The sequence below is a fragment of the Bubalus bubalis genome, chromosome 7 (genome assembly GCF_019923935.1).
Source record: "Bubalus bubalis isolate 160015118507 breed Murrah chromosome 7, NDDB_SH_1, whole genome shotgun sequence".
Lineage (NCBI taxonomy): Eukaryota > Metazoa > Chordata > Mammalia > Artiodactyla > Bovidae > Bubalus > Bubalus bubalis.
In genome coordinates this window covers 28,944,265-28,968,458 of record NC_059163.1, presented here as the reverse complement: position 1 = coordinate 28,968,458, position 24,194 = coordinate 28,944,265, and the positions used below count along the sequence as shown (strand labels likewise).

Here is a 24,194-nt window from a genome sequence, read left to right as displayed (position 1 = left end):
GGAGAAGGGCATGGTGGCCCACTCCAGTATTCTTGCCTGGAGAATCCCATGGACAGAGGAACCTGGAGGGCTACAGTCCACGGGGTCACAAACAATCGGACACGACTGAAACGACTTAGCATGGCAACAGGCATAAACCAGAGTGAACTGGTCACTCTGTCTTAACTTCAGTATATGCAAAACTGAACGCACATTTGTAAGTCAGTCCTTTCCATGTTAACTCGTTCATATCACCTGCTTTCATCCACAGCAGTATTTCTAATTAGCACTACTCTCATCCAGGACACTTCTTGGGCTGTATTGTAAAAGCTTTCTAACGGATCTCCCTATCACAATCTTGTCTCCTTTTGTAATAAAGAGATTGTTTTAAAACACAAATGTGATTTTTATTAGATCCCCTTTGTAGACTCTGTTATCTTGGGATGAGTTGCAAACTTGATTTAAAATGTCTTTGAGATGTCATCCTGCTCACTTTGCCAGGAAGTCCCTTTATAGAGTATGTTCCCTCAGCTTTTAACTTTGTATTTCATTGCAATTGCATTTCTTCCAATTCCTTAAATATGCTGTGCGGGCCCTCACTTGCGGGCCTTTTCACTGCTTTCTACATTTGCCTGACTTCCTAATGGGTCTCCCAGTGTTACCTCCCTTTCTTTGGCTCACCTCCAGTTTTTCTACTGGTCCCTGCTAAGAGATTGCTTTCTCCAGGAAGCCTTCCCTGACTCTCTCCAAACATGTCAGATGTTTCTCTTCTCATTCTGCTTATCACTGCATCCGTTACACCACGTGGACTTCCCTGGTGGCTCAGTTGGTAAAGAATCCACTTGCAATGCCAGAGACCCTGGGTTCGATCCCTGGGTTGGGAAGATTCCCTGGAGAAGGGCGTGGCAAGCCTCTCCAGTATTCTTGCCTGGAGAATCCCCATGGACAGAGGAGCCTGGTGGGCTGCAGTTCCTGGAGTAGCAAAGAGTTGGACACCACTGAGTGACGAAGCACAACACATATTACCATGTTGTGATTGCTGATAATAACTCTCTGTCTCTCCCCTTAGATGATAAAGTCAGTGAGAACAGGGGTGGTGCATGTTTCTTGTTGCTAATTATTCCCACCAAAGAATAGTGCCTGGTATGCTGACTTCATCTTTTTGTTGAATGAATAAATAAAACTCCCATCTATTAAATGCCACTCTGTGCAAGGCCCTATTCTTAGCTATTTATGCCCAGTAGTTTATTTAATCATGAAAGAATTCTATAGTCTCCTTATATTGTAGATGATGAAAATAGAAAAGTTAAACAACTTGTCCAAAGTTTTGTAGCTAAGTGGCAGGGCAAAAATTCAAACCTGGTCCCCAAGCCCTCATGTTGAATCAAGACATTGTACTGTCCTGATTATAAGGCAGTAATGAATTTGTGCATTTAGTTGAATTTCATACAAAATCTGATGCCATTTTATCTATGGCCTTGTTAACTTGTGTTGTGCAATTTAGGGAAAAGTCACATTCTTGAATGCCTGTAGTTTGAGAAGAATATTTGTTATATTTGCAAAATGGGATGAGTTTGCAAGTTTCATCCCCCTCCCCTTTTTCCACCCAAAGAAGGTCTGTGTCCTTGAACATAAAACGCAAATAATCCCTGTGCTGTTAATTATTAGCAAGTCATCCTATTTGGAATGTAAGGAAATAAAGTAACCGATGTACTGGCAACAGATTACTAGTTAACAGGCCTTGCTAGAGAAGACTATAAAAGAATTTCAGTTCAGTTTTCAATATTCTGCCCCAATCATTACCACCGAGGACAAAATAACTAGCAAGCATGAAGTGGGTGGTATCATTCTTTTTACTTTTTCTACTAAATTTTAGCGATTCCAGAACAATGCATAAAAATGCATATGGAATAGGTAAGATATTTTGTGTTTTTCTTTTTTCTACATGAAAATTCTTAAATCTGTATTTATTCATTTGCTTTGAATTATTTATCATATTGCTCCACATAGAGGATACATATTTCATTGGTGAATAGCTTAAAATGAATGATAAATTTATATCTTTATAAGAGTACAAGAGTTTTACAAAATCATAGCAGTGTTTAACATTATCTGTGACTAGTTCAATAGTGTTAAAACACTGGAAGATATAAAATCTGAATTTTAGTGTTAAGTCTACTATAAATTATTCTGCTTAACTCTATTTCTAAGCTTCTTTGTTTTCCCAAGTACAAAATTAAGATATTTGGATAGATGATTCCTAATGTCTTCTCAGTTCTAAAATTGTATAGTTCTAACTGAGACACAAACATTATATCTAGCAATGATGCCTTTCCTGACTGCAGTTGAAAACACCATTTTTCATGAAATTTATCTTGTTTTCCAGATTCCATATTGGATTCTTCCCCATGTTCTTCAGGGACAAATTTAGTTGGCCTGTAAGTTTTGTTTGTATAAATGCACTTTAAGTATGTACAGCAATGAAAATTTAATTTAGATAATTGAATAAAATTGGACAGCTCTATGAGTTTTTAAAAATGTAAAAGCAAACAAGACAATGTTAAGAAAAATTATTTATGTTGAATATCAAATTGATATTGAAAAAGTTGAATGGTTGACCCATGCCTTAGATGTTCACCTCAACCTCTAGATTCCTTGTAGATCTATGGGACAAACAAAATCAGATTTTAGAACTTGAAGAGTAATGTCTGATTGATGGTAACTCTACGAATTCAAGAATTTTTCTCATCAATACCAATAGGATGATAGTATCATATTTTCTAATCTGAATACTGCTTAATCCTAGTAACAGATAGTAGAAGGTGAAATGTTCTATTTTTGGTTATTTGTAGAAGGTATGTTCTCTTGAATGCTGTCTTTCTGTTCCATACTTCTGAAGTTTCTAATAATGATTTTAAAAGCATGTGGTATGGATATCGATTGCACACAGAAACCTGTGATAGTAATGCTTTGGGTTAATCCATGATCAGATCTTGATCACCCTGGGAGTAGACTCAGGCAAAGGTCTACTGACTAATTCTCTGCTTAAACACACACACACACACACAAAACAACAAACTACAAAGAATATAGATACCTTCAAGTATGGATACATTGCAGTGGGTAGATGACCATGAAAGGAGGAAGCATTCTTAGGGGAAATCCACTTATTTTCTTTGTTAACAGATATATGTGTATTCGTGGGGGAAAGAGACAAGAAGAAGATGGACATTTCTTCTGGATGGCTAAAATTTACATACATATTTAGCAAAAGTCATCCCCTAAGCAGATTACAATATAAGCAGACAACAAAAAACCCAAAAACTAACCTTGAGAAAAAGAATGACAGAAGTCTGTTTCTTAAGCATTCATATATATTTTTGTTTTAGAGCTACCATATTTTTTGCCCAGTCTGTTCAAGGAGCCACTTACGAGGAAGTAAGTCAAATGGTGAAAGATGTGTTGACTATAATAGAGAAACCCACTGGCAGTAAGCAACCTGCTGGGTGTTTAGAGAACCAGGTGAGTGGATAGCAATAATTTTTTAAAAAATTATTGTGATATTTGACTAAAACTCAGCATGCAAAAGAGAAGATGCAGGGACTGCTTAAGAAATAAATACATTGAATTATTTGAAAACCTGTTTTATGAGAGGAGGTTTAATTCTGATTCACTGGAGAGAGCAGAGGAGAAAACAATGGATGTCTATTGTAAAGAGATGTTATAAGCATGGGGACTAAGAGCTAAGGTTCTGAAATCAGAGTATCTGGGTGACTGTGGGCATATTACTAAACTTCTTTGAGTTTAGTTTCTTTATCTATAAAATGAGTGATAATAATAGCTTCCATTTCTGGATTGTCATGGAGACTGATATGATGAGTAGTAGGAGTTAATTTTTATTAAGCAAACAGTGTGACAGCCATTCTTGGTGGGAATGTTATGTACCTATTGATAGTCAAAATATTTTGTGACGTGGAGCATAGCTTTGATGAATCAGAATGAATGTTCAGTGAGCCAAGAGATTTTGGGTAGGCCTTGTTGGCAGAGTATCAGCTTTGCTTGCAAATGCTAATTTATTAAATATTTGCCATAATCCTAGGGGGCAGATGAAAGTCTTCCAGTTGGGGAAGCCGAAGCACAGAGAGATTAGGTAATTTTCTTAAAGGCAACTCACAACCAGGATTTAACATCCTCAATGGCTTCATTATATTAGACTCTACACTATAGCAAATGTGAGGAGCATAGCACAGATTAGGGTCGCCAGATTCAACAAATAAACAACCACAAAAAAATAGGAAGCCCTCTTAAAATTGAATTTCAGATTAACAATGACTACTTTTTTTAGAATAGGATACCCTAATGTAGAAGATCAATAAATTACAGTTATTATTGGTTATTATTATCTCAATATAGAAAATAACTAAGAACTTTAAAATAATTAGAGCTACCAATTATGAAACAAAATGCCCAGAGAATCCTCTGTCATGATGGAGCTAATGAAATAGCCAAAAGATGATGCATCTACATTATTATAAAGGAGATGCCCTTTTAAAGATATGAAGTATTTATAACTCTGAAACTGATGACTTAATAAAAGTCCCTGATTGGCATCTCTATTTTTGACTTGACCTGATAGTCTAAAAATGTATGTAAAATAAGCAAAATGCATGTTATATCACAACTTTACATCCAATGAGATATCCAAGGTGCTGTGATGTGATCACATCTTGGATGTGACTTAGTGATAAGTCACTAAGAATAGTGACTTATCATTGTAAACCTGAAGACCTAATTTTATGTAAATTGGGAAATGGAAGTCTTAGTTACTATTTCTAGGATTCTCTAAATATTAGAAGTTTTAAAAGCTAAATAAAAAATGTCCCTAATTGAGTGAAACACACATAATTCTCAGAGGCATTCATCAGGCTATTGGTGTCATCAACTGATTTTGGTAAAATTAAGGCAACAAAGAAGGATTTTAAACATTTAAAATGTACATTTTAATTTTTTTTTTTTTTTACACTGTGGGTCTTGTGGGACCTTAATTACCCAACCAGAGGTCAAACCCTGGCCACAGCAGTGAAAGTGCCAAGTCCTAAAGCACTGGACTACCAGGGAATTCCCTAAAACATTTTAGCTAAATGTATAATTAGACCCATTAAAAGTATTTGAGGCTATTCTTATTCCATTTCAAATTATTTTGAGTTTTGTCTGAAAATAATCTCCAACTTTTAGATCAGTGTCTTATCACAAGAATATCAGATGGAGTATCTATGTCCTGCTTTTAAGACAAAATAATTTTGTCATGTGTATTACTCAAGGTTGGCAACTAAATTCCATTTTCCAAACACAGCAAAGAGAACTATCCCATCAGGATGAAACTAAATATATTGGAATTTGTAGGGGGAAATTATTTTCCTAATCCACAGTTCTGATTCTAGATATTAGAAGACTTTTCATGTATTTTGCAGCATTTTTAGGTAAAGCTAGTTGTCTTTCATTACAAATAAATCTTCTAGGTATCTGCCTTTCTGGAAGAAATTTGCCGTGAAAAGGAAATTCCTGAAAAGTATGGGCTTTCAGACTGCTGCAGCCGAACTGGAGAGGAAAGACATGACTGTTTCTTGGCACACAAAAAGGCTGCTCCAGCTTCCATTCCACCCTTTCCAGTTCTGGAACCTGTCACAAGTTGTAAATCGTACAAGGAAAATAGAGAGCTGTTCATAAACAGGTAAGACCCCAGAAAGAGTGCAGTGCCAATCAGAATCTAGAAATTCTGCAATTTGTGAATGTAGTCTAATGCATGGAGAAAAAAATGTTTTGTGTGGCATCTTCTGAACTCTTGCCCTGTGAAATTAAGTGAGCAATGTTAAATGTAACTTTGTCTCCACAACAGGTAAATAGATAGGTGTAGCCCACACAGGAGACCCACCAGCTGTTAGTCTCTTAGACACACCTTGTTTTTCCTAATTTTAGCTTGCCCAAGAATAATATTTAGCTTGTCCAATGTTTCTATGGCACAAATGACTCCTTCTAGAGCCAAACATTTGGTATTTTGTGTTCATCAAATTGCTCGGAAAAAAAAATTAGCCATCCAGGAATGTTTAAGATACATAAGCATGTCTAGCATTTATTGAGCACTTAGTATGTTTTAGGGACATGTGTAATTAAAAGACGCTTACTCCTTGGAAGGAAAGTTATGACCAACCTAGATAGCATATTCAAAAGCAGAGACATTACTTTGCCAACAAAGGTCCATCTAGTCAAGGCTATGGTTTTTCCAGTGGTCATGTATAGATGTGAAAGTTGGACTGTAAAGAAAGCTGAGCGCCGAAGAAGTGATGCTTTTGAACTGTGGTGTTGGAGAAGACTCTTGAGAGTCCCTTGGACTGCAAGGAGATCCAACCAATCCATTCTAGAGAAGATCAGTCCTGGGTGTTCTTTGGAAGGACTGATGCTAAAGCTGAAACCTCAATACTTTTTTTGGCCACCTCATGTGAAGAGTTGACTCACTGGAAAAGATTCTGATGCTGGGAGGAATTGGGGGCAGGAGAAGAAGGGGACAACAGAGCATGAGATGGCTGGATGGCATCACCGACTCGATGGACATGAGTTTGGGTGAACTCTGGGAGTTGCTGATGGACAGGGAGGCCTGGCGTGCTGCAATTCACGGGGTCGCAAAGAGTCCGACACGACTGAACGACTGAACTGAACTGAACTGAGGGACGTGTGTGCTTGGCACATATGATCATATTGATGCTCACAAACAGCCTATCAATTCTCCTTGTCCTCTTCCTCTTGATTTCTTTCCTTCTTCTTATTTGCAGATGGGGAGATTGAAGCTTAGACAATTAAGGCAATTGTATGAGGGCATACAGCTAGTACATTCCCAAGAAAGTATTTGAGTCCAGGTTCTCTGTTGGGGAAGCCTGTGTCTAATTCTTAATCACTTCTATCTTCCCTGGTAGTGCCTAATCCAGAGAAATATAGAACCTGCCCTTAGAACATCTCTGCTACACTGATTGCCAGGGTGGATAATCCCATTTTGCACTGATAAGAAAAAAATACTTTACCTTTCTTCTTTATTTAGTGAAAGTCTGGCCTTACTGATTCTGGAAACATATCTGAGTAGACTTTTTGAAAAGGATACTTTAATAAGAATCACAGTCAGTGGTTCTGCCTGGTTTGTTCTCATAATAGAATGTAGGACTGGCTGTCAGATTTTTCTTTTTCTTGGAGCATCTTTATTTATTTTTATTGGAGGATAATTGCTTTACAATATTATGGTAGTTTCTGCTGTACATCAATGTATAGCAATCATAATTTTATATTTATATATATATATCCTCCCCCGGAAGATCTTTAGTGAGGAAAATTTTGACAGCAAGTAGAAAAAAATGACGATTTTCTTAATCTTTAAACAATTCCAGCGTCCAGTTCCAAGCAATAGCAGTCCTATTTTAATGTGTTTGTAAATCTTACTGCTCCTTTTCATTTCAGATACATCTATGAAATAGCAAGAAGGCACCCTGTCCTGTATGCACCAACAATTCTTTCTGTGGCTACTCAATACAATAAAATTATTCCACATTGCTGCAAAGCTGAAAATGCCACTGAATGCTTTGAAACAAAGGTATTATATTTGTAGGGATATCTGAACCAATAACTTCAATCTGATTATGACTGACTAAAGCCAAAAAAAAGTTAGAAATACGCTCTGTGTATAGAGTATCATTTTCAGAATAGGATATATTTCAGTAGTCTGCTATTCTTTGGGCTAAAAACCTGGGTTTGCTGTTTTTTTTTTTTTTAATTCATTCTTTTATCCACCCATTCATTCAGACAATGATTATTTTATTATTAAGGAAGTAAGTTTGATGGGATAAAGACAGAGGTAGAAGTGATAACATAACTGAAGGAGAGGAGTAGAAGGTGAAAGAAGATGGGGTAGGAGGAAGAGGAGAAAACGAGCAGGAAAAGAGGGAAAAAAGTGAAAGAGAAGTAGGATAAATGCTTTATATTTGTTATTTCTTTTAAACCTTAGAATAAATTTGAAGTGGAAGTGTTACTGTCATTTAACAAACAAGGAAATTTAAATTTAGAGATGTGAATAGATTTCTTAGGTTTGGAGAGCTAGAATAACATCCACAATTCATTACTTGTTGCTTAAAGTCACCAACTCGATGGACATGAGTTGGAGCAAGCTCTGGGAGTTGGTGATGGACAGGGAAGCCTGTCATGCTGCAGTCCATGGAGTCACAAAGAGTCAGACATGACTGAGCAACTGAACTGAACTGAATTGAAAGTCCTATAATAAAAATTTCCTAAGGACAGTGACTCTTCCTAGAATGTCAGGCTGTGATGCAATCTCACTTTTTGTGACTGAGCAGCCACTTAAGAAATTATCAGGCTTCAATTTGTTCAAAATTACAGTTGTTTATTCATTCTCAAGTATAAAAATTGCAGTTTTTTTGTTTTAAGTTACTTTTAATAAATCTGTCTGGCATAGATGTATATAAACCCATCTAAAAGAAAAAAGCATGAATAAAGTTTTGTAAAAATAGTTATAATTTATAAATATTTTAAATATTTTAAATAAATAAATAATTTAAAAATATTTATAATTTTTAGCAGAGTTTTTGTAGAGTTTTATGTTTTATCTGTGAGCTTTCCTGGTGGCTGGCTCAGTGATAAAGAATCCGTCTGCTAATGCAGGAGACCTGGGTTTGACCCTTGGGTTGGGAAGATCCCCTGGAGAAGGAAATGGTAACCCATTCAAGTATTCTTGCTTGGGAAATCCCATGGACAGAGGAGCCTGACAGGCTACAGTCCGTGTGGTAACAAAGAGTCAGACATGACTTAGTGACTAAACAACAACAATAAATACGTTAGCTGTACCTGTTGTTTTTCTAATTATTAGAGTCTAACAGGGAAAATGCATTCTTTCTTGACACTTTTTTTTGTTTGTTTTTCTGTCTAGGTAACATCAATTACAAAAGAATTAAGAGAAAGCAGTTTGTTAAATCAGCATATATGTGCAGTAATGGGAAAATTTGGACCCCGGACCTTCCGAGCCATGTAAGTTTGAGCTCTATCTAGAAGATACCTGTAAAACTTCCATTTTGTAATTTGAGTCCACTTTTCTTGTTAATACTGTTGTAGAGAATGAAGTTTCCATTGATGAGAGCTACTGTGGGCTTCCCTTGTAGCTCAACTGGTAAAGAATCCGTCTGCAATGTGGGAGACGTGGGTTCAATCCCTGGGTTGAGTAGATCCCCTGGAAAAGGGAAAGTCTACCCACTCCAGTATTCTGGCCTGTAGAATTCCATGGACTGTATAGTCCATGTGGTTGCAGAGTCGGACACGACTGAGTGACTTTCACTTTCACTTTTCACTGTGATTAGAATCATGAAATCTTAGGAATGGGGAGAACAACAGATCAGTCTGCTATTTAAAACTTTCTTAAGTCTAGACGACGAGATAACGCTTAGAGAAGGCTTCAGAGATTTATGCTACTTACCTGTTCTTTTAGATACTCAAGTTCTGGACTTCAACTTATTTATACCTCCTAGTTATAATTATTTTCCTGCATTCTCTACAAAGTAGATTAGCCTTCTCTAAGTATCATTTAAAATTTCTGGCTTAACAAAACATTTTTTATATTAATTCTGCTTCCTACTCTGCTATAAAAGTCCATTATGCCAATTGTTGCTCTTTATAAATATTCACTTGAAGCAATAATATTAGAATCTGCTGTCCAGAGGAAAACAAAATTGTCATTTCTGAAGAACTGGCATGTATTTTCCTAACTGATGAAAGCATATGTTAATAACTCACTGAAGTCTGTTTTCTTGTCCCAGCTGCTAAAAAAGCTCAGAGGCAAATTAGGAGTTTTTCAATTGACTGTTATACTTAGCATATTTGCCCTCTCTTTCTTCTCTTGATTGTATGTATGTATGTATCTGTGTATCTATCTACCTATCTAGTCTATCATCTATGTATCTAATTTATCTACTTTTTGTTGTTAGAATGAGAGGAATATTAAAAAAACAAAACCCAAACAACTGAATCATCATGTAGTTCATGATGTAGTTCAACCTCTTCATTTTCAGACACGAGTAACCGAAGTCCGGTCAGATTAAAGCAGTTTACCCAAGACCACATTACTGGTCATCAGAACCAAGTTTTTCTAGGTCCTTTTCATGATTTATTTCCATCACATCTGCTTGTCTGCTATGTCAGTAATCTCTAATTGTCTGAATCCTCACAACTGAGACTTTGAGGTCAAATATGGGAATCAGAGAAGGAAATGGCAACCCACTCCAGTGTTCTTGCCTGGAGAATCCCAAGGATGGGGGAGCCTGGTGGGCTTCCGTCTATGGGGTCGCACAGAGTCGGACACGACTATGTCTCTTGCTATGACTCTTTCAGCATTTGGGGCTACCTATGCATGTTATTTCATCTTGATAGATAGCTATGATTGATTTCTAATTCTTTTTTTCCCTTAGAACTGTTACTAAAGTGAGTCAAAAGTTTCCCAAAGCTAATTTTACTGAAATTCAGAAACTGGTCATGGATGTGGCCCACATACATGAGGAATGCTGCAAAGGAAACGTGCTGGAGTGTCTGCAGGATGGGGTGAAGAGTTTTGCCTCCTATAAAAGATATTTCTGCTCTCTTTTCTTTCTCTTGCTCTCATTCTAAATGGGAGAAGGCTGTTGTGAGTTGGTCATAGGTGTGGTAACTAGCTCACAGTGAACAACCGTCTTTGCTGACTTTGTTTTTTACTTCAAGCATAGGCTCCTCTTGCTAGACCATTCATTTTTACTTTGAAAGGAGATGGTAACCTCTTGGGAACCCTCCACATAGGATTGAGGATGGGCAGACTCTTTACTGTTAATATATTTGTTTTTCCATCCATTTGTACTTTCAATTGACAGTATATATTGAATACTTTCTATGTGCTAGCCACTGTTGGGATCACCTATTAGGAAGACGCAAGCTGACTTCAAGGAATTTACTGTCTGATAGGATAGATAAGACATGTGACCTCGTTGGGATTAGGGACTGTCTTTGGTTGGCTGTTATTTCTGTAGGCCACCAGTACAATGCCTGGCACATGGAAGGCACTCTATATTATATTCATAGAGCTATTACATGAATACAACAAAATAATATAAGAAACATAAAAACAGCACAAAATACTGTTTTACAAAGTAAAAAGCTAGCCATCAAGGAAAGGTGTGAATAAAGGGCTCTAAGGTGATTAAAACCCAGAAACAAATACACCCAAAACAGAACCTCAAGCAGGCCATAGTCAGTTGAGCTTTAAGCAGTGTGGCATTGATCTATTTTGGGCCACCCTTGGCTTCTTAGATGTTGTGCACTAGGCCTGTCTGTCTCCAAATTTCTCCCTCTCTGGTCCCCTGTGATACACCTTCTTCTTTAAGGAGGCTTAAAATCATTGTTCCTTGATATTTAGATGGCTTGAAACCAGGGCTGGAACGTGGTTTCCAGAAGGTTGAAAGTGAGGGTAAAATGCTCATTTCAACCAGTCCAATGGCAGTTTATCTGAGATAGACTTTGAAGTCAGCAAAAAGCCAAGGCTGCTGGGGAGACCTGAGGGTGACACTGAGCCCACGCAAAGAATCTTGGTGTCGGGAGTTGGGGAAAGTGAACTAGGAATGCTGCCTCCAAGGCAGTTTTCCTATCTCATTTATTTTTCCTTTTAGAAGCACTTACCTTCATATTAAGAATGGTAATAAGAACATTTTTCTCTTTGTATCAGTTTTAGTTGACAATTTTACTAAGTGGTATGGTCATTTCCTAAAATTTAGTTTTTTCAGTTTTTGGAGTGTATAACCATCCTTTTCCTTTAAGGTGGAAAAAATAATTTAAGTATGGTATATTAGTTGGATGTTAACAGCTGAATAATGGTTCTAATTGTTCCTGGTAAGAATGCACAGAATTTTCAGGACTCTGAGAGGGACATGGAAGCTCAGCTTCTTTCTTGGTCACTTACATGCCCTGAACATTTCATTGTCTATAGACTGCCCTCTGGAGGTCCTAATGGGTTACTGCAGATTGTTTTGCTAAAAATGAATCTTTTGCTCTCCGTGATATGCCATCAATAACAAATGTTTAGTAGCACATTTCTATACTAATAGAAAGATATGAATCAACATGCATATCATTCATTTTGAGGCATACATTTGTATTTTGTTTTTAAAAACTTGCTATGAGGGTAAAATAGATTTTACCTGACACGTATGAAAAGAAGAATTGAACAAACAAGGTTAGGTGGAAAGACGTGAAGAGAGACAGAAGGGAGAAAGCCCTACCATAAAAAGGGAGACAAGGCAAATGTCTTTTTCCTTCCATCTTTCCTTCCTGGGATTGACCTTAAGATCCTGAATTAAAGAATAAATTTTTAAAACTTAGACTTGTTTTTCTATTGCAGGAAAGAGTTATGTCCTACATATGTTCCCAACAAGATATTCTGTCAAGACAAATAGCAGAGTGCTGCAAGTTGCCCACCACACTTGAACTTGGTCATTGCATAATTCATGCAGAAAATGATGACAAACCTGAAGGCTTATCTCCAAATGTAAATAGGTTTTTAGGAGAGAGAGATTTCAACCAACTTTCTTCAAGGGATAAAGATCTCTCCATGGCAAGGTAACACACTCTGTAAATGTTATGTTCACACAAGTAAGAATTATGATGTGACTGACAGCTTTGTGTTGTTGAAATGGTTTCTGAACTCAGTATGTGAGGATGATTCTAGAATGTTCTAAGCCAAAATATAGTTAGGCAGTTAACAAGGGAATAAAGAATGGGATCTCTTAAACTGATGAGACTTTCACCCTTGCTGTTGCTCACTGGCTTGCTTATGAGGATGTATTTTGTTTTATATCAATTTCTCTAGAATCAGAAGCATTATCATCCTTGTATGGATTGCTCATATAAAGATCACTGTTGGTTTTCCAAATAGATTATAGATATTTTTGTAATAAGAAGGGCTCATAATTAAAAATGTGCATTTTCACTGTGCATGTTTTAAAAACTTTTCCCTCAAGTACAACTTAATAGATAGTGCTAGATAGAAGGGCCTTTACAGTAGCAGTTTATTTGCTACTGAATATATGTTTTATTTTTTTAAGAAAATAAAAATGCATTTCAAGATATTTGCAGTATGGCACTAATAACTGTAATTTACAGGATATGTTCTCATTCTATTTGCCTTTAAGGGAATGAGCTTTTAAGGGGAATTAAGTTAGTACATTTTCCTTTACTGTACAGTGTGTATCAATGGACACTATTACAGGAGGGATTGTGCAGCTCTTAGGACATTATACTTAATGATCTCCAAAAGTCTTTCTAAATTTAAGAGTCTGCTTTTAATGTGGTAATGAAAATAATGGTGCAATTTTCTTTTTAATAATCCCAGAGGATGTTACTCTATTGTTGCCTTAAAATTACACAGGCACACACTGTTTGCACCGCTAAATTAAATTATGCAAACAAGAACAAAGTCTAGATTTCAGAAACTCAGGGACAATATTATTGGAGGCAGAACTAATATGACCTATTTCTACAATCTGGGAATACAATCAGTAAATTCAAGAATTTTCTTTAAATTTACCCATTCATACATTCTGAAGCTGTTCATTTAAAAGCAATTCTTCAGTTGGAAAGGTTCTTCGCAGTAGAAATTTTCTCAGCCAAGAATGATCTTTCCTCAAACATTCTGTGTGGCTTCCTTCAACTAGGTTTTTCTTTGAAAAGAGCTGCTCAAAGAGACTTTTCTTGACCACACACTCTAAATTGTCACCCTTTTCCGTCTTCTTTTATTTCTCTTCATCGATTTAGCACTACTTAAATTAGATGACCTATTGCTTATTTGTTTCTGTTTCCCTATAATGCATGCTTTTTAGAGGCCCGGCATTTTATCTTATACATTATTGAAACCTTCCTGCTTAAAGAAAATGCTTGCACAGAGATGGCAGTGGAAAAATATTTGTTGGATGGATACATTTAAAGCCCATAAGTGAAAAGCCAAAGCGAATGATGCAAAAGAAACCAAAATACCATTTTAGAACAATTGGAGGGGTCATAATTTTCATTAATAGTTTTGCCATGCATATAGTTGAAATCATATTTGACTTCTAGCTTTATTTATTTCAATGTTAACTCCTGCATGTCATATAGCAGAAGAATAATTTGTCTCTTAATTCCAATAACTTGTTTTTTCACACATATTTCAGATTTACATATGAATATTCAAGAAGACATACTAAGCTTGCCGTTCCAATAATTCTAAGGGTTGCTAAAGGATATCAGGAATTACTGGAGAAGTGTTCCCAGTCTGAAAACCCTTCTGAATGCCAGGATAAAGGGGTAAATTGCTCAGTTTTTTTAAGGAAAATCTGAAAAACTAGATTGATATCATGTATTGAAAGTGCTGTTTGTTTGAAAATACCTAGTTACTAATGAGTTGTTAGGTGGTTATAGCTATTAAATAGCTATCTAGCTAGTGATTAACTGGTAGTCAACAACTTTTGGCTTATTTTAGAAATGTTTTAACTGAAAGTTCTTTTATACACAGAATAAAAATAATATTCCTTTTGAATAGCTCCAGAAAGGCAAGAATTTTGTATAGAAAGAATTGTAAATTTTTTACCCAAGGATTGAGTTCTGTCATACAATAACTTGTGGTTCACACAATTTTCAACTTAAATCCCTAAAGTCCATTTTCTTTAATTCTCATAATTCATTTTTAATAGTAAAAAGAAACCCTCTAAAAGTGATTTCTCTACGATTGGTATCATAATAGAATAAGATATTATTTGGCCAAATTTTACATATAAAGTTGCTTGTACAGACAGAAAAAAACATGTATAATAATGCTTGTATTTTCAGGAGGAAGAATTGGAGAAATATATCCAGGAGAGCCAAGCCCTGGCAAAGCGAAGCTGTGGTCTCTTTCAGAAATTAGGAGAATATTACTTACAAAATGCGTATGCTTTGTTTAAAGAATATTTTAAGTGATGTATGGGAAGATTCCCCTGGAGAAGGGCACGGCAGCCCACTACAGTATTCTTGCCTGGAGAATCTCATGGACAGAGGAGTCGGGTGGGCTGCAGTCCATAGGGTCACAGAGTCGAACATGACTGAGTGCCTAACACTTAAGTGATTTAAAATCATTAACTGATGAGGGAAAGATTTATCTAAATTAACCACCCATGGCTATGCTAATTTCATCACCTAGTTGGACTGGTGTGCTCAGTTGCTCAGTCATGTCCGAGTTTTTGCGACCCCATGGACTGTAGCCCACCAGGCTCCACTGTCCAAAACCCAGTTTCCTGTTCCAGCAGGCGGCCTTCCCCAGGCCCCTCTCTTAAGGAGCAACAGATGGCCTGTAAAGATGGCCTCCAAAGTCTGGCTTTGGGTTGCCCAAACCATGTGGATTTTTGCAGTAAGGATACCCCTTCTATCATAAAGTTAAAACACCAAAAGATCAAAGTTCATCTCAAGGAAACTTTTGAGGGTGGGAATAGAGTCAGCCTGCTGCCCAGTGTTAATTTTCCCATTTAATTTCCCAATTAATTTCCCAATTTTCTGTTGGTGTAACAGGAGCGTAGGGAGTGAGTGTCAGAGTGAATGCGTCCCCAGTACTGGTCCAGGCACCATGTGGATGAAATAAATGAGCTGAATTAATGCCTTCTGATGCCAGAAGGGGGTCTTTGAAATAGCAACCCACTCCAGTGTTCTTGCCTGGAGAATCCCAGGGACGGGGGAGCCTGGTGGGCTGCCATCTGTGGGGTCGCACAGAGTCGGACACGACTGAAGCGACTTAGCAGCAGCAGCAGCAGGGGGATCCAGAAACAAGTGAAGGACTCAGCAAGATCTGGTGGGAATTGCTTCTTTCAGGTTTCTTGTTGCTTACACAAAGAAGGCTCCTCAGCTAACCTCACCTGAGTTGATGGCCTTGACCAGGAAAATGGCGAACGCAGGAGCCATTTGTTGCCATCTCAGTGAGGACAAACAGCTGGCCTGTGGCGAGGGAGTGGTGAGTGTTCTGTTTGGCCCCATCCTGTTTCTGCTCTGTTGGACTTGAAATAGCCTTATGGTTCCCATTTGGGGGAAATGGTTAAGAACCAATGTGGAGATAGCTTTCTTGGACTTGCTTGATTAGTTGCCATTGAAGGGGTGTAAGGACTCAGCTCTGAGTGGCTGGCATGTGGTCAGGCTTCCTGTCCTTCTAGAATGGCAGTGAGTCTATTCAACAATTTCTGAGCAAGCTTTATGTACAGGGATGACCGAAAGACTGACACATCACTAGATTCATGATTTCACCAAATACCTAATGTTGAAAAAGCTTCAGGTTTGACAGATTCAGAATCTCTATTTTATTTTTAGCCATATCAATGTTTTTGTCTTTTGTAGTTTAATTTTTATGATGATGATAGTAGGGACAGTTTATCCCCCTTAACAGGGTACCGGGTATAGAACAGGGTAGTCCCACGTTCTGAATAATAAAATGACTTTCCAGTCGGTAAGCCAATAACCTTTACTTTTTAACGTCACTGGTGTCATACATATGATTACAGGTTTAATTTTTTCCATTATGTTTTCCCTTAAAGTCACAATTATGAATAAAATTGTGTATTTTTTCCCATTTTTCCTCTTTTATATGATGAGGGGTTAATCGCTAGTAAGTCTTCATGTCCTGGAATTTTTTGTCAAAGATTAGAAGTAAAAAGAAAATTTCCTGTAATTAAGCACTGTCATCTTTGTCATTTATGGAATCCCACATGTTAGGAGGATGCAGGGACAAAGGTGATAGAATGCTTCAGGGTATAGTTTCTGGGGGCCTTCTGCCTCCATTCCTGTCCCATTTCAGGACTTGTTAGTCTTGTCACGCTGGGAAAGCTGATCATCTCACTAAGCTTGAGAATTTTCATCTGACGTCTGAGAACAGAAGTTGTCAAGGGCTGTCTTAAGTGAGATAATCAGTATGACCCGCTCAGCACTAGCGTGATACATAGTATGCATACAAAATATGTTGGCCCTTATACAAGTTATTATTAAGTGCTTAAGAAATATCTCTGGGGACTTCCCTGGTGGTCCAGTGGTTAAGTCCTCACCTTCCAATGCAGGGGGTATGGGTTCGATCCCTGGTTGAGGAGCTAAGATCCCACATGCTTCACTGTCGAAAAATCAAAACATAAAACAAAAATAATATTATCAAAACTTCAATAAAGATTTTAAAATTGGTCCATATTAAAAACTTTTTTGAAATAATAAAAAAAGGTATCTCTGAAGTGTGGAAGGTAGGTGAATTCTACATGAAGAAAGCCTTAAGGACACGCGCACACACGCACAAACACACACACACACACACACGCGCAGGCCTTATTTCTTTTCAGTTAGGACCATGAGCTTCCCTTGTGGCTCAGCTGGTAAAGAATCCGCCTGCAATGCAGGAGACCTGAGTTCAATCCCTGGGTTGGGAAGATCCCCTGGAGAAGGGAAAGGCTACCCACTCCAGTATTCTGGCCTGGAGAATTCCACGGACTATATAGTCGATGGAGTCCCAAAGAGTCGGATATGACTGAGCGACTGACACTTATGTATTAACTATGTGAAGAGGTTAGGTTTTGCTATTCTTACCTACAGAAAAAGATTCTCTGAATCCCAAAAGGAAAATGGAAAGTTCAACTAAATATACACGGAAAGGATAAGCCATGTAATGATTTCCTGGGTCAGAGCAGAGACTTTTCCCCTGTGGAAGTATGTATGTAACTGAAAATGTGTTTTCAATAGCTGACACACATAGCTGAAGGGGCTGTCTTCCATATCACCTGTGGAACATAGGTCACTAAAAGCTGAAGTTTATCCCAAACAAGTGGGTAAAGGTAAATATGGCAGCATATACGCTGATACAGACAACACGTTTTCCTGTAATGTTAATATTACTGGACATTAAGCATTACTGAAACAATTTTCCTGAATCAATGCTCTGGTTAATGCTCCATCTCTTTGCTTTCTCCTCTCTCACTCTCCTAACCAGGCTGACCTTATTATAGGACACTTATGCATCAGACATGAAGAGAATCCCATAAACCCTGGTGTTGACCAGTGCTGCACCTCTTCATACTCCAACAGGAGGCCATGCTTCAGCAGCTTGGTGGTGGATGAGACATACGTGCCTCCGCCATTCTCCGATGACAAGTTCATCTTCCATAAGGATCTATGCCAAGTTCAGGGTGTACCACTGCAGACAATGAAGCAACAGTAAGAAATAGTTATTTGCTATTATGGAGAAGACTGACAACACTAAATAGTGGTGGAGATTTCTACCTCACGCACCCAACACTCTTGGGCTCAGCAGGAGAACGTTATTACTCCAAAGCACTTAAAGTGACTTTCAAAATAGTCTTGTCTCGGTGTCTTCATAGCCTTTAGTCTAGAAAAATTCACTGGGGGCAGGTGTTCCTGTTTGTAAAAAGAGCCTCCATTTTAACTATTGTTGTGATGCGTTTTGGGATTGAGAAAAAGGGGGCAATCTGTTTAGGGTTAATTAGGATATATCTTTATAGGAAGTCTTGGGTACTTGCAACACAAGCACTGAAAAATGCCTTTGCATTTTTCCCACACTATTTGCTCCTTGAAGAAAATAACCATGATATTTGATTCAACCATGAAGTATGGATGTTAGGAAATGGAATGCACACTTCAGTTCATCGTGGGATGCATTCTGTAATGATGATAGTAATGCAAAGTGGAATTCATTTCTCCCAATTTCCAGGCATTTTAATACTCCCATGCTTTGTAAAAGGTCTCCCTTCATTTTGGAAAACCTGTTCTTCCCTTTTTTCTGTCACAATCTGAGGCATGCAAGAATGCTGCCTCCTCTGGCAAGCTTCTCCCATTTCTTCAGTTAATGTGAATTCCAACATGACTGTATTACTAAGTGTGTTGTTGTTGTTCAGCCGCTCAGCTGTGTCTGACTCTGTGTGACCCCCCTGGATTTCAGCACTAAATGTGTAGTACAGGCAATTAGGATGGGCAGTGTTCAGGTAGGGGTGTGGTAACTGTGAATGGCAGGGGTTTGGAAGTTGGAGCCTTTGAGCATAGATAAGACATATTATAGCAGAGAGAACCAATCAGAAAGGATATTTTAGGCAAGTAAGAAGACTGTATCTCACTACATATGGTGGAACTATAAAGTAGTGTTTCACCTATAATCTGCATAAATCAAGACCAGTGGAACATTTAGCATGGTTCTAGCCTCAGTCATTCTAATAAATATTAGACAAAATATATGTGGTAAGTCTGGTGATAATTGATGGAATGAGGATGTAGAGCAAGGATTGCTGGAGCTCTGAAAGTTCTCTACTAAGTGTTTTTAGAAAAATACCATCGCAAAGCAGGTTTCTCTTATATATTGTTTTGTTTTGAAACAGGTTTCTCATTAACCTTGTGAAGCAGAAGCCACAAATAACAGAGGAACAACTGGAGACTGTCGTTGCAGATTTCTCTGGCCTCCTGGAAAAGTGCTGCCAAAGCCAAGAGCAGGAAGTCTGCTTTACAGAAGAGGTAGGTGCAGCTCGTGTTTATACTCAAACACTCGATATGGAATTTTCTGTAATGAAAAATGAAAAGAATATCTCACTAATGTATAATTTTAAAATAATGCCAGAAATATTTATATTTAATTTAGAAACAGATCGAAAGACTATAATGTTTAAAAATAGTCATCAGATCAGATCAGATCAGTCGTTCAGTCGTGTCCGACTCTTTGCGACCCCATGAATCGCAGCACGCCAGGCCTCCCTATCCAACACCAACTCCCAGAGTTCACTCAGACTCACGTCCATCGAGTCAGTGATGCCATCCAGCCATCTCATCCTCTGTTGTCCCCTTCTCCTCCTGCCCCCAATCCCTCCCAGCATCAGAGTCTTTTCCAATGAGTCAACTCTTTGCATGAGGTGGCCAAAGTACTGGAGTTTCAGCTTTAGCATCATTCCTTCCAAAGAAATCCCAGGGCTGATCTCCTTCAGAATAGACTGGTTGGATCTATAGTTTTCTTAAATATTAGGAAGAAGTGCAATTTGGAATGTATAATGAGAGTTAGTAATTTTGATTTATTTCCTAGTGGAGAAAACCGTAAAGTGAATATATAATTAACTGATGATAATTTAGATGGCTTCTGGCCTAAAATTTATCAATTCAGCAAATGGATGAAAAGGATTTAGTTGCAAATTAATTGTGCAAACAGGATATTGGGGGAATATTTATAGAAAGTATATTGAATTCATTTAGGAGCAAGCCTTTGAATATTGACAGAGTAGTAATTAAGGATTATCTTAATATAATTATTTAGCAATTTTAGCTGGATTTACAAATTGGTTACACTATATAAGCCTCAAGTTTGTATTACTAAATACATTTGAATATAGCATCTGCTGCTGCTAAGTCACTTCAGTCGTGTCCGACTCTGTGCGACCCCATAGATGGCAGCCCACCAGGCTCCCCTGTCCCTGGGATTCTCCAGGCAAGAACACTGGAGTGGGTTGCCATTTCCATCTCCAATGCATGAAAGTGAAAAGTGAAAGTGAAGTCGCTCAGTCGTGTCTGACCTTCAGCGACCCCATGGACTGCAGCCTTCCAGGCTCCTCCATCCATGGGATTTTCCAGGCAAGAGTACTAGAGTGGGGTGCCATTGCTTTCTCTGTTGAATATAGCATCAACATATTTTAAAAAGATATTCTATATTTCACCTTTTGCTCTTTTATTTGACTGTCTCATAATATAGAAGTTTAGATATTTTGTTATTTGATAATATTTAGAAATGTTGAGTTTTTCAATAGATAATATAATTATGTGTGTTTCAATGTGTGTTCTTATTAGTATGTGTTGTGTTTTTTGGTTGAAGTGAATGGGACAGATAGCAAAATCAAATAAAACTAGATAAAATAGATTTTATGTAAACTATTTATGATAAATATGATACAAAAAGATTAATGTCCTGTGTTCTGAGAAGACATTAATTTACAGGTAGAGAACATTAACAAATAGTAGTATAGTAGTATTTCCTCTGCAAATCTTTCGATTTCTATGACTGATTTTCAGAGAAAGGAGAGAGGATAAGGCTTGGTAAGAATTTGGAGTTTGGTATGCTGCTGCTGGGAGGGATTGGGGGCAAGAGGAGAAAGGGACGACAGAGGATGAGATGGCTGGATGGCATCACTGACTCGATGGACGTGAGTCTCAGTGAACTCCGGGAGTTGGTGATGGACAGGGAAGCCTGGCGTGCTGCAGTTCATGGGGTCGCAAAGAGTCGGACACGACTGAGCGACTGATCTGATCTGATCTGATCTGATGCTGCTGCTGCTAAGTCGCTTCAGCTGTGTCCGACTCTGTGCGACCCCATAGACGGCAGCCCACCAGGCTCCCCTGTCCCTGGGATTCTCCAGGCAAGAATACTGGAGTGGGTTGCCATTTCCTTCTCCAATGCATGAAAGTGAAAAGTGAAAGTGAAGTCTCTCAGTCGTGTCCGACTCTTCGCGACCCCATGGACTGCAGCCTTCCAGGCTCCTCTGCCCATGGGATTTTCCAGGCAAGAGTACTGGAGTGGGGTGCCATTGCCTTCTCCGGAAGTTTGGTATAGGAAATACAAGATCTACTATTGATTGGAGTGGAGGATTTTTTCCACCTCTGGCTTCCGTTGTCCCAGTTTGTTTACATCAGAGTTGGAAATCTTTATTTTAATCCATTTAATCTATAAACCTGTGAATTTACCCCTAGCTAGTAGAGAGTTAACTGTGTCGTGACTAGCATAGTCATCTACTTTTTAATCTGATGAGTCTTATTGATTGAGTTTACTTTTATTTTTTTCATTTTTTATTAGTAGTTGATGTACAGTATTATATAAGTTACAGGTATACAGTATGGTGATTCACAAATTTTTAAAGGTTCTACTCCATTTATAGTATTGACTATATCCCCCGGGTTGTACAATATATCATTGTAGCTTATTTTATACCTAATACCTCTTACTCTCCTCCCTCCATATCTCCCCTCCCTCCTTATCTCCCCTCCCTCTTTCCTCTCCCCACTCACTGGTAACCACTAATTTGTTCTCTATATCTGTGAACCTGCTTCTTTTTTGTTATAGTCACTAGTTTGTTGATTATTCTTTTCTATTTTTAATTTTCAGGGTCCAGCACTGATTTCAAAAACTCGTGCTGCTTTGGGAGTCTAAATTACTTCAGGTAACAAAAAATTCAGAAAAGGCTAACTATAATGTTGATTCTCCCCAAATATTGATCCATAGCGAAATGCATTCTAAGAGCTAGCATTAAATACTTTCTTAAGTCAGTCAGTCAGTTCAGTCCCTTAGTCGTGTCTGACTCTTTGCAACCCCATGGACTGCAGCACACCAGGCCTCCCTGTCCATCACCAACTCCTGGAGTTTACTCAAACTTGTCTCCACTGAGCTGGTGATGCCATCCAACCATCTCATCCTCTATCGTCCCCTTCTCCTCCAGCCTTCAATCTTTCCCAGCATCAGGGAAATTCAGTAAAAAAAGAAAAAAAATTTAAAAAGCCTGGAACACGATAATGTTCACAATGTTAAACTGGTGATTTGAATAACTCAAAATTCTTTTAGGTTTTTTCACAGGCTTCAGAGAATGCCATCAGGAGGCCTTCCTATCAGTATATCTGATACAGATCTGATATATGTACACATACACACACACATACACACACACACCTGATGCAAAATAATAAAACCTGTTACTGCACCTATTAATTTCATTAATATTTATATAATATTTTTATTCTTGTTACAGGAGGAAGAGAAGAAAACAAGTCTTTATTTTTGTTTGGTGTGAATTTTTCCCTTTAATTCTAACTGATTTGTGCTTTTTGTGAATTAAAGAAATGATGAAGACTTTTATGTGAGATTTCCCTATCACAGAAATAAAATACCTTCATATGTTTCCTTTTTCCTAGCCTGCTTATTTATGAAAACATGTAGATAATTTCTTGAAATCATTTTGTATACCATTGTCGGAAGCAGATTCTGGTCACAAAGCACTGAGTATTGGTCCCTGAAGTTTAAAACTACTCAAGGATGGATTTATGACACTGAAGACTAAACTATACGATGAACTAAAACAAATGTTCCCAAGTAAAGCACTATTTGGTGCTTCCAGGGCATGCTGTTCATTAAATATCACTTAAGTATTCTAGTTTAACATCTACTTTTTTCTTAACCTTGTTCAGTTCTCTGTTCATAGACCTTTTAAAACAGAGTGTTTACTGTAGTCATTTTGATTGACAGTAACTGACACTGTCACCAATTATTATTATTTCTTTTGATTCTTCAAGTATTTGTTGAACACTCACTGTGTCTCAGGTCCTGTTCGGGTGCAGTCACTGTCCTGCGGTTGCTCAAGAAAAGAAGGAAGCAACTAAGAGCAATGCAACAAGATTATGGATATTATAAAGGCAGCAACATATTGTTGAGAGAATGAAAGAGTGGGTGAGACCAGTTGTGACTATGGAAAGTCACACTGGCAGAGACAAACATTTAAGTGTCTCAGAAGATGTACGGGTAAAGAAGAAGGCAAATACATGAAAAAGGAAAACATGAACTATTACAAACCATGATGAATGAACGTATAGACATGGACGATCAAACAAGACATGCATACTATATAGAATTGAGTGGATTCTCATGGGTTTTACCACAAAGGGTTTGAACAAAGTGTTATGGGCACCAGGGGATGAACATAATATGTAAGCAGAGTAATTAGTTTTTAAGGAGATATCTCATGAGATATGGAAGATGGGGAGTTCAGTTCAGTTCAGTTCAGTCGCTCAGTCATGTCTGACTCTTTGCTACCCCATGGACTGCAGCACGCCAAACCTCCCTGTCCATCACTAACTCCTGTAGTTTACTCAAACTCATGTCCATTGAGTTGGTGATGCCATCCAACCATCTCATCCTCTGAAATCCCCTTCTCCTCTCATCTTCAATCTTTCCCAGCATCAGGATCTTTTCAAATGAGTCAGTTCTTCGCATCAGGTGGCCAAAGTATTGAAGTTTCAGCTTCAGCATCAGTCCTTCCAATGAAAACTCAGGACTGATTTCCTTTATGATGGACTGGTTGGATCTCCTTGCAGTCCAAGGGTCT

The 24,194-nt window shown here is 37.9% G+C and overlaps 1 protein-coding gene across 1 annotated transcript; it reads left to right on the top strand.

Annotated features, from left to right (window-relative positions):
• Nucleotides 1-1,776: 1,776 nt before the first annotated feature.
• On the top strand, nt 1,777-22,994 carry LOC102394555 (alpha fetoprotein). The gene is made up of 15 exons (XM_025289914.2): nt 1,777-1,893; nt 2,366-2,417; nt 3,369-3,501; nt 5,499-5,710; nt 7,480-7,612; nt 8,960-9,057; nt 10,488-10,617; nt 12,440-12,657; nt 14,247-14,379; nt 14,902-14,999; nt 15,913-16,051; nt 18,056-18,279; nt 19,452-19,584; nt 22,208-22,262; nt 22,845-22,994. The coding sequence occupies exons 1-14, from the start codon at nt 1,809-1,811 to the stop codon at nt 22,250-22,252; spliced, it is 1,833 nt and encodes a 610-aa protein (XP_025145699.1). The 5' UTR covers nt 1,777-1,808; the 3' UTR covers nt 22,253-22,262; nt 22,845-22,994.
• Nucleotides 22,995-24,194: the final 1,200 nt, after the last annotated feature.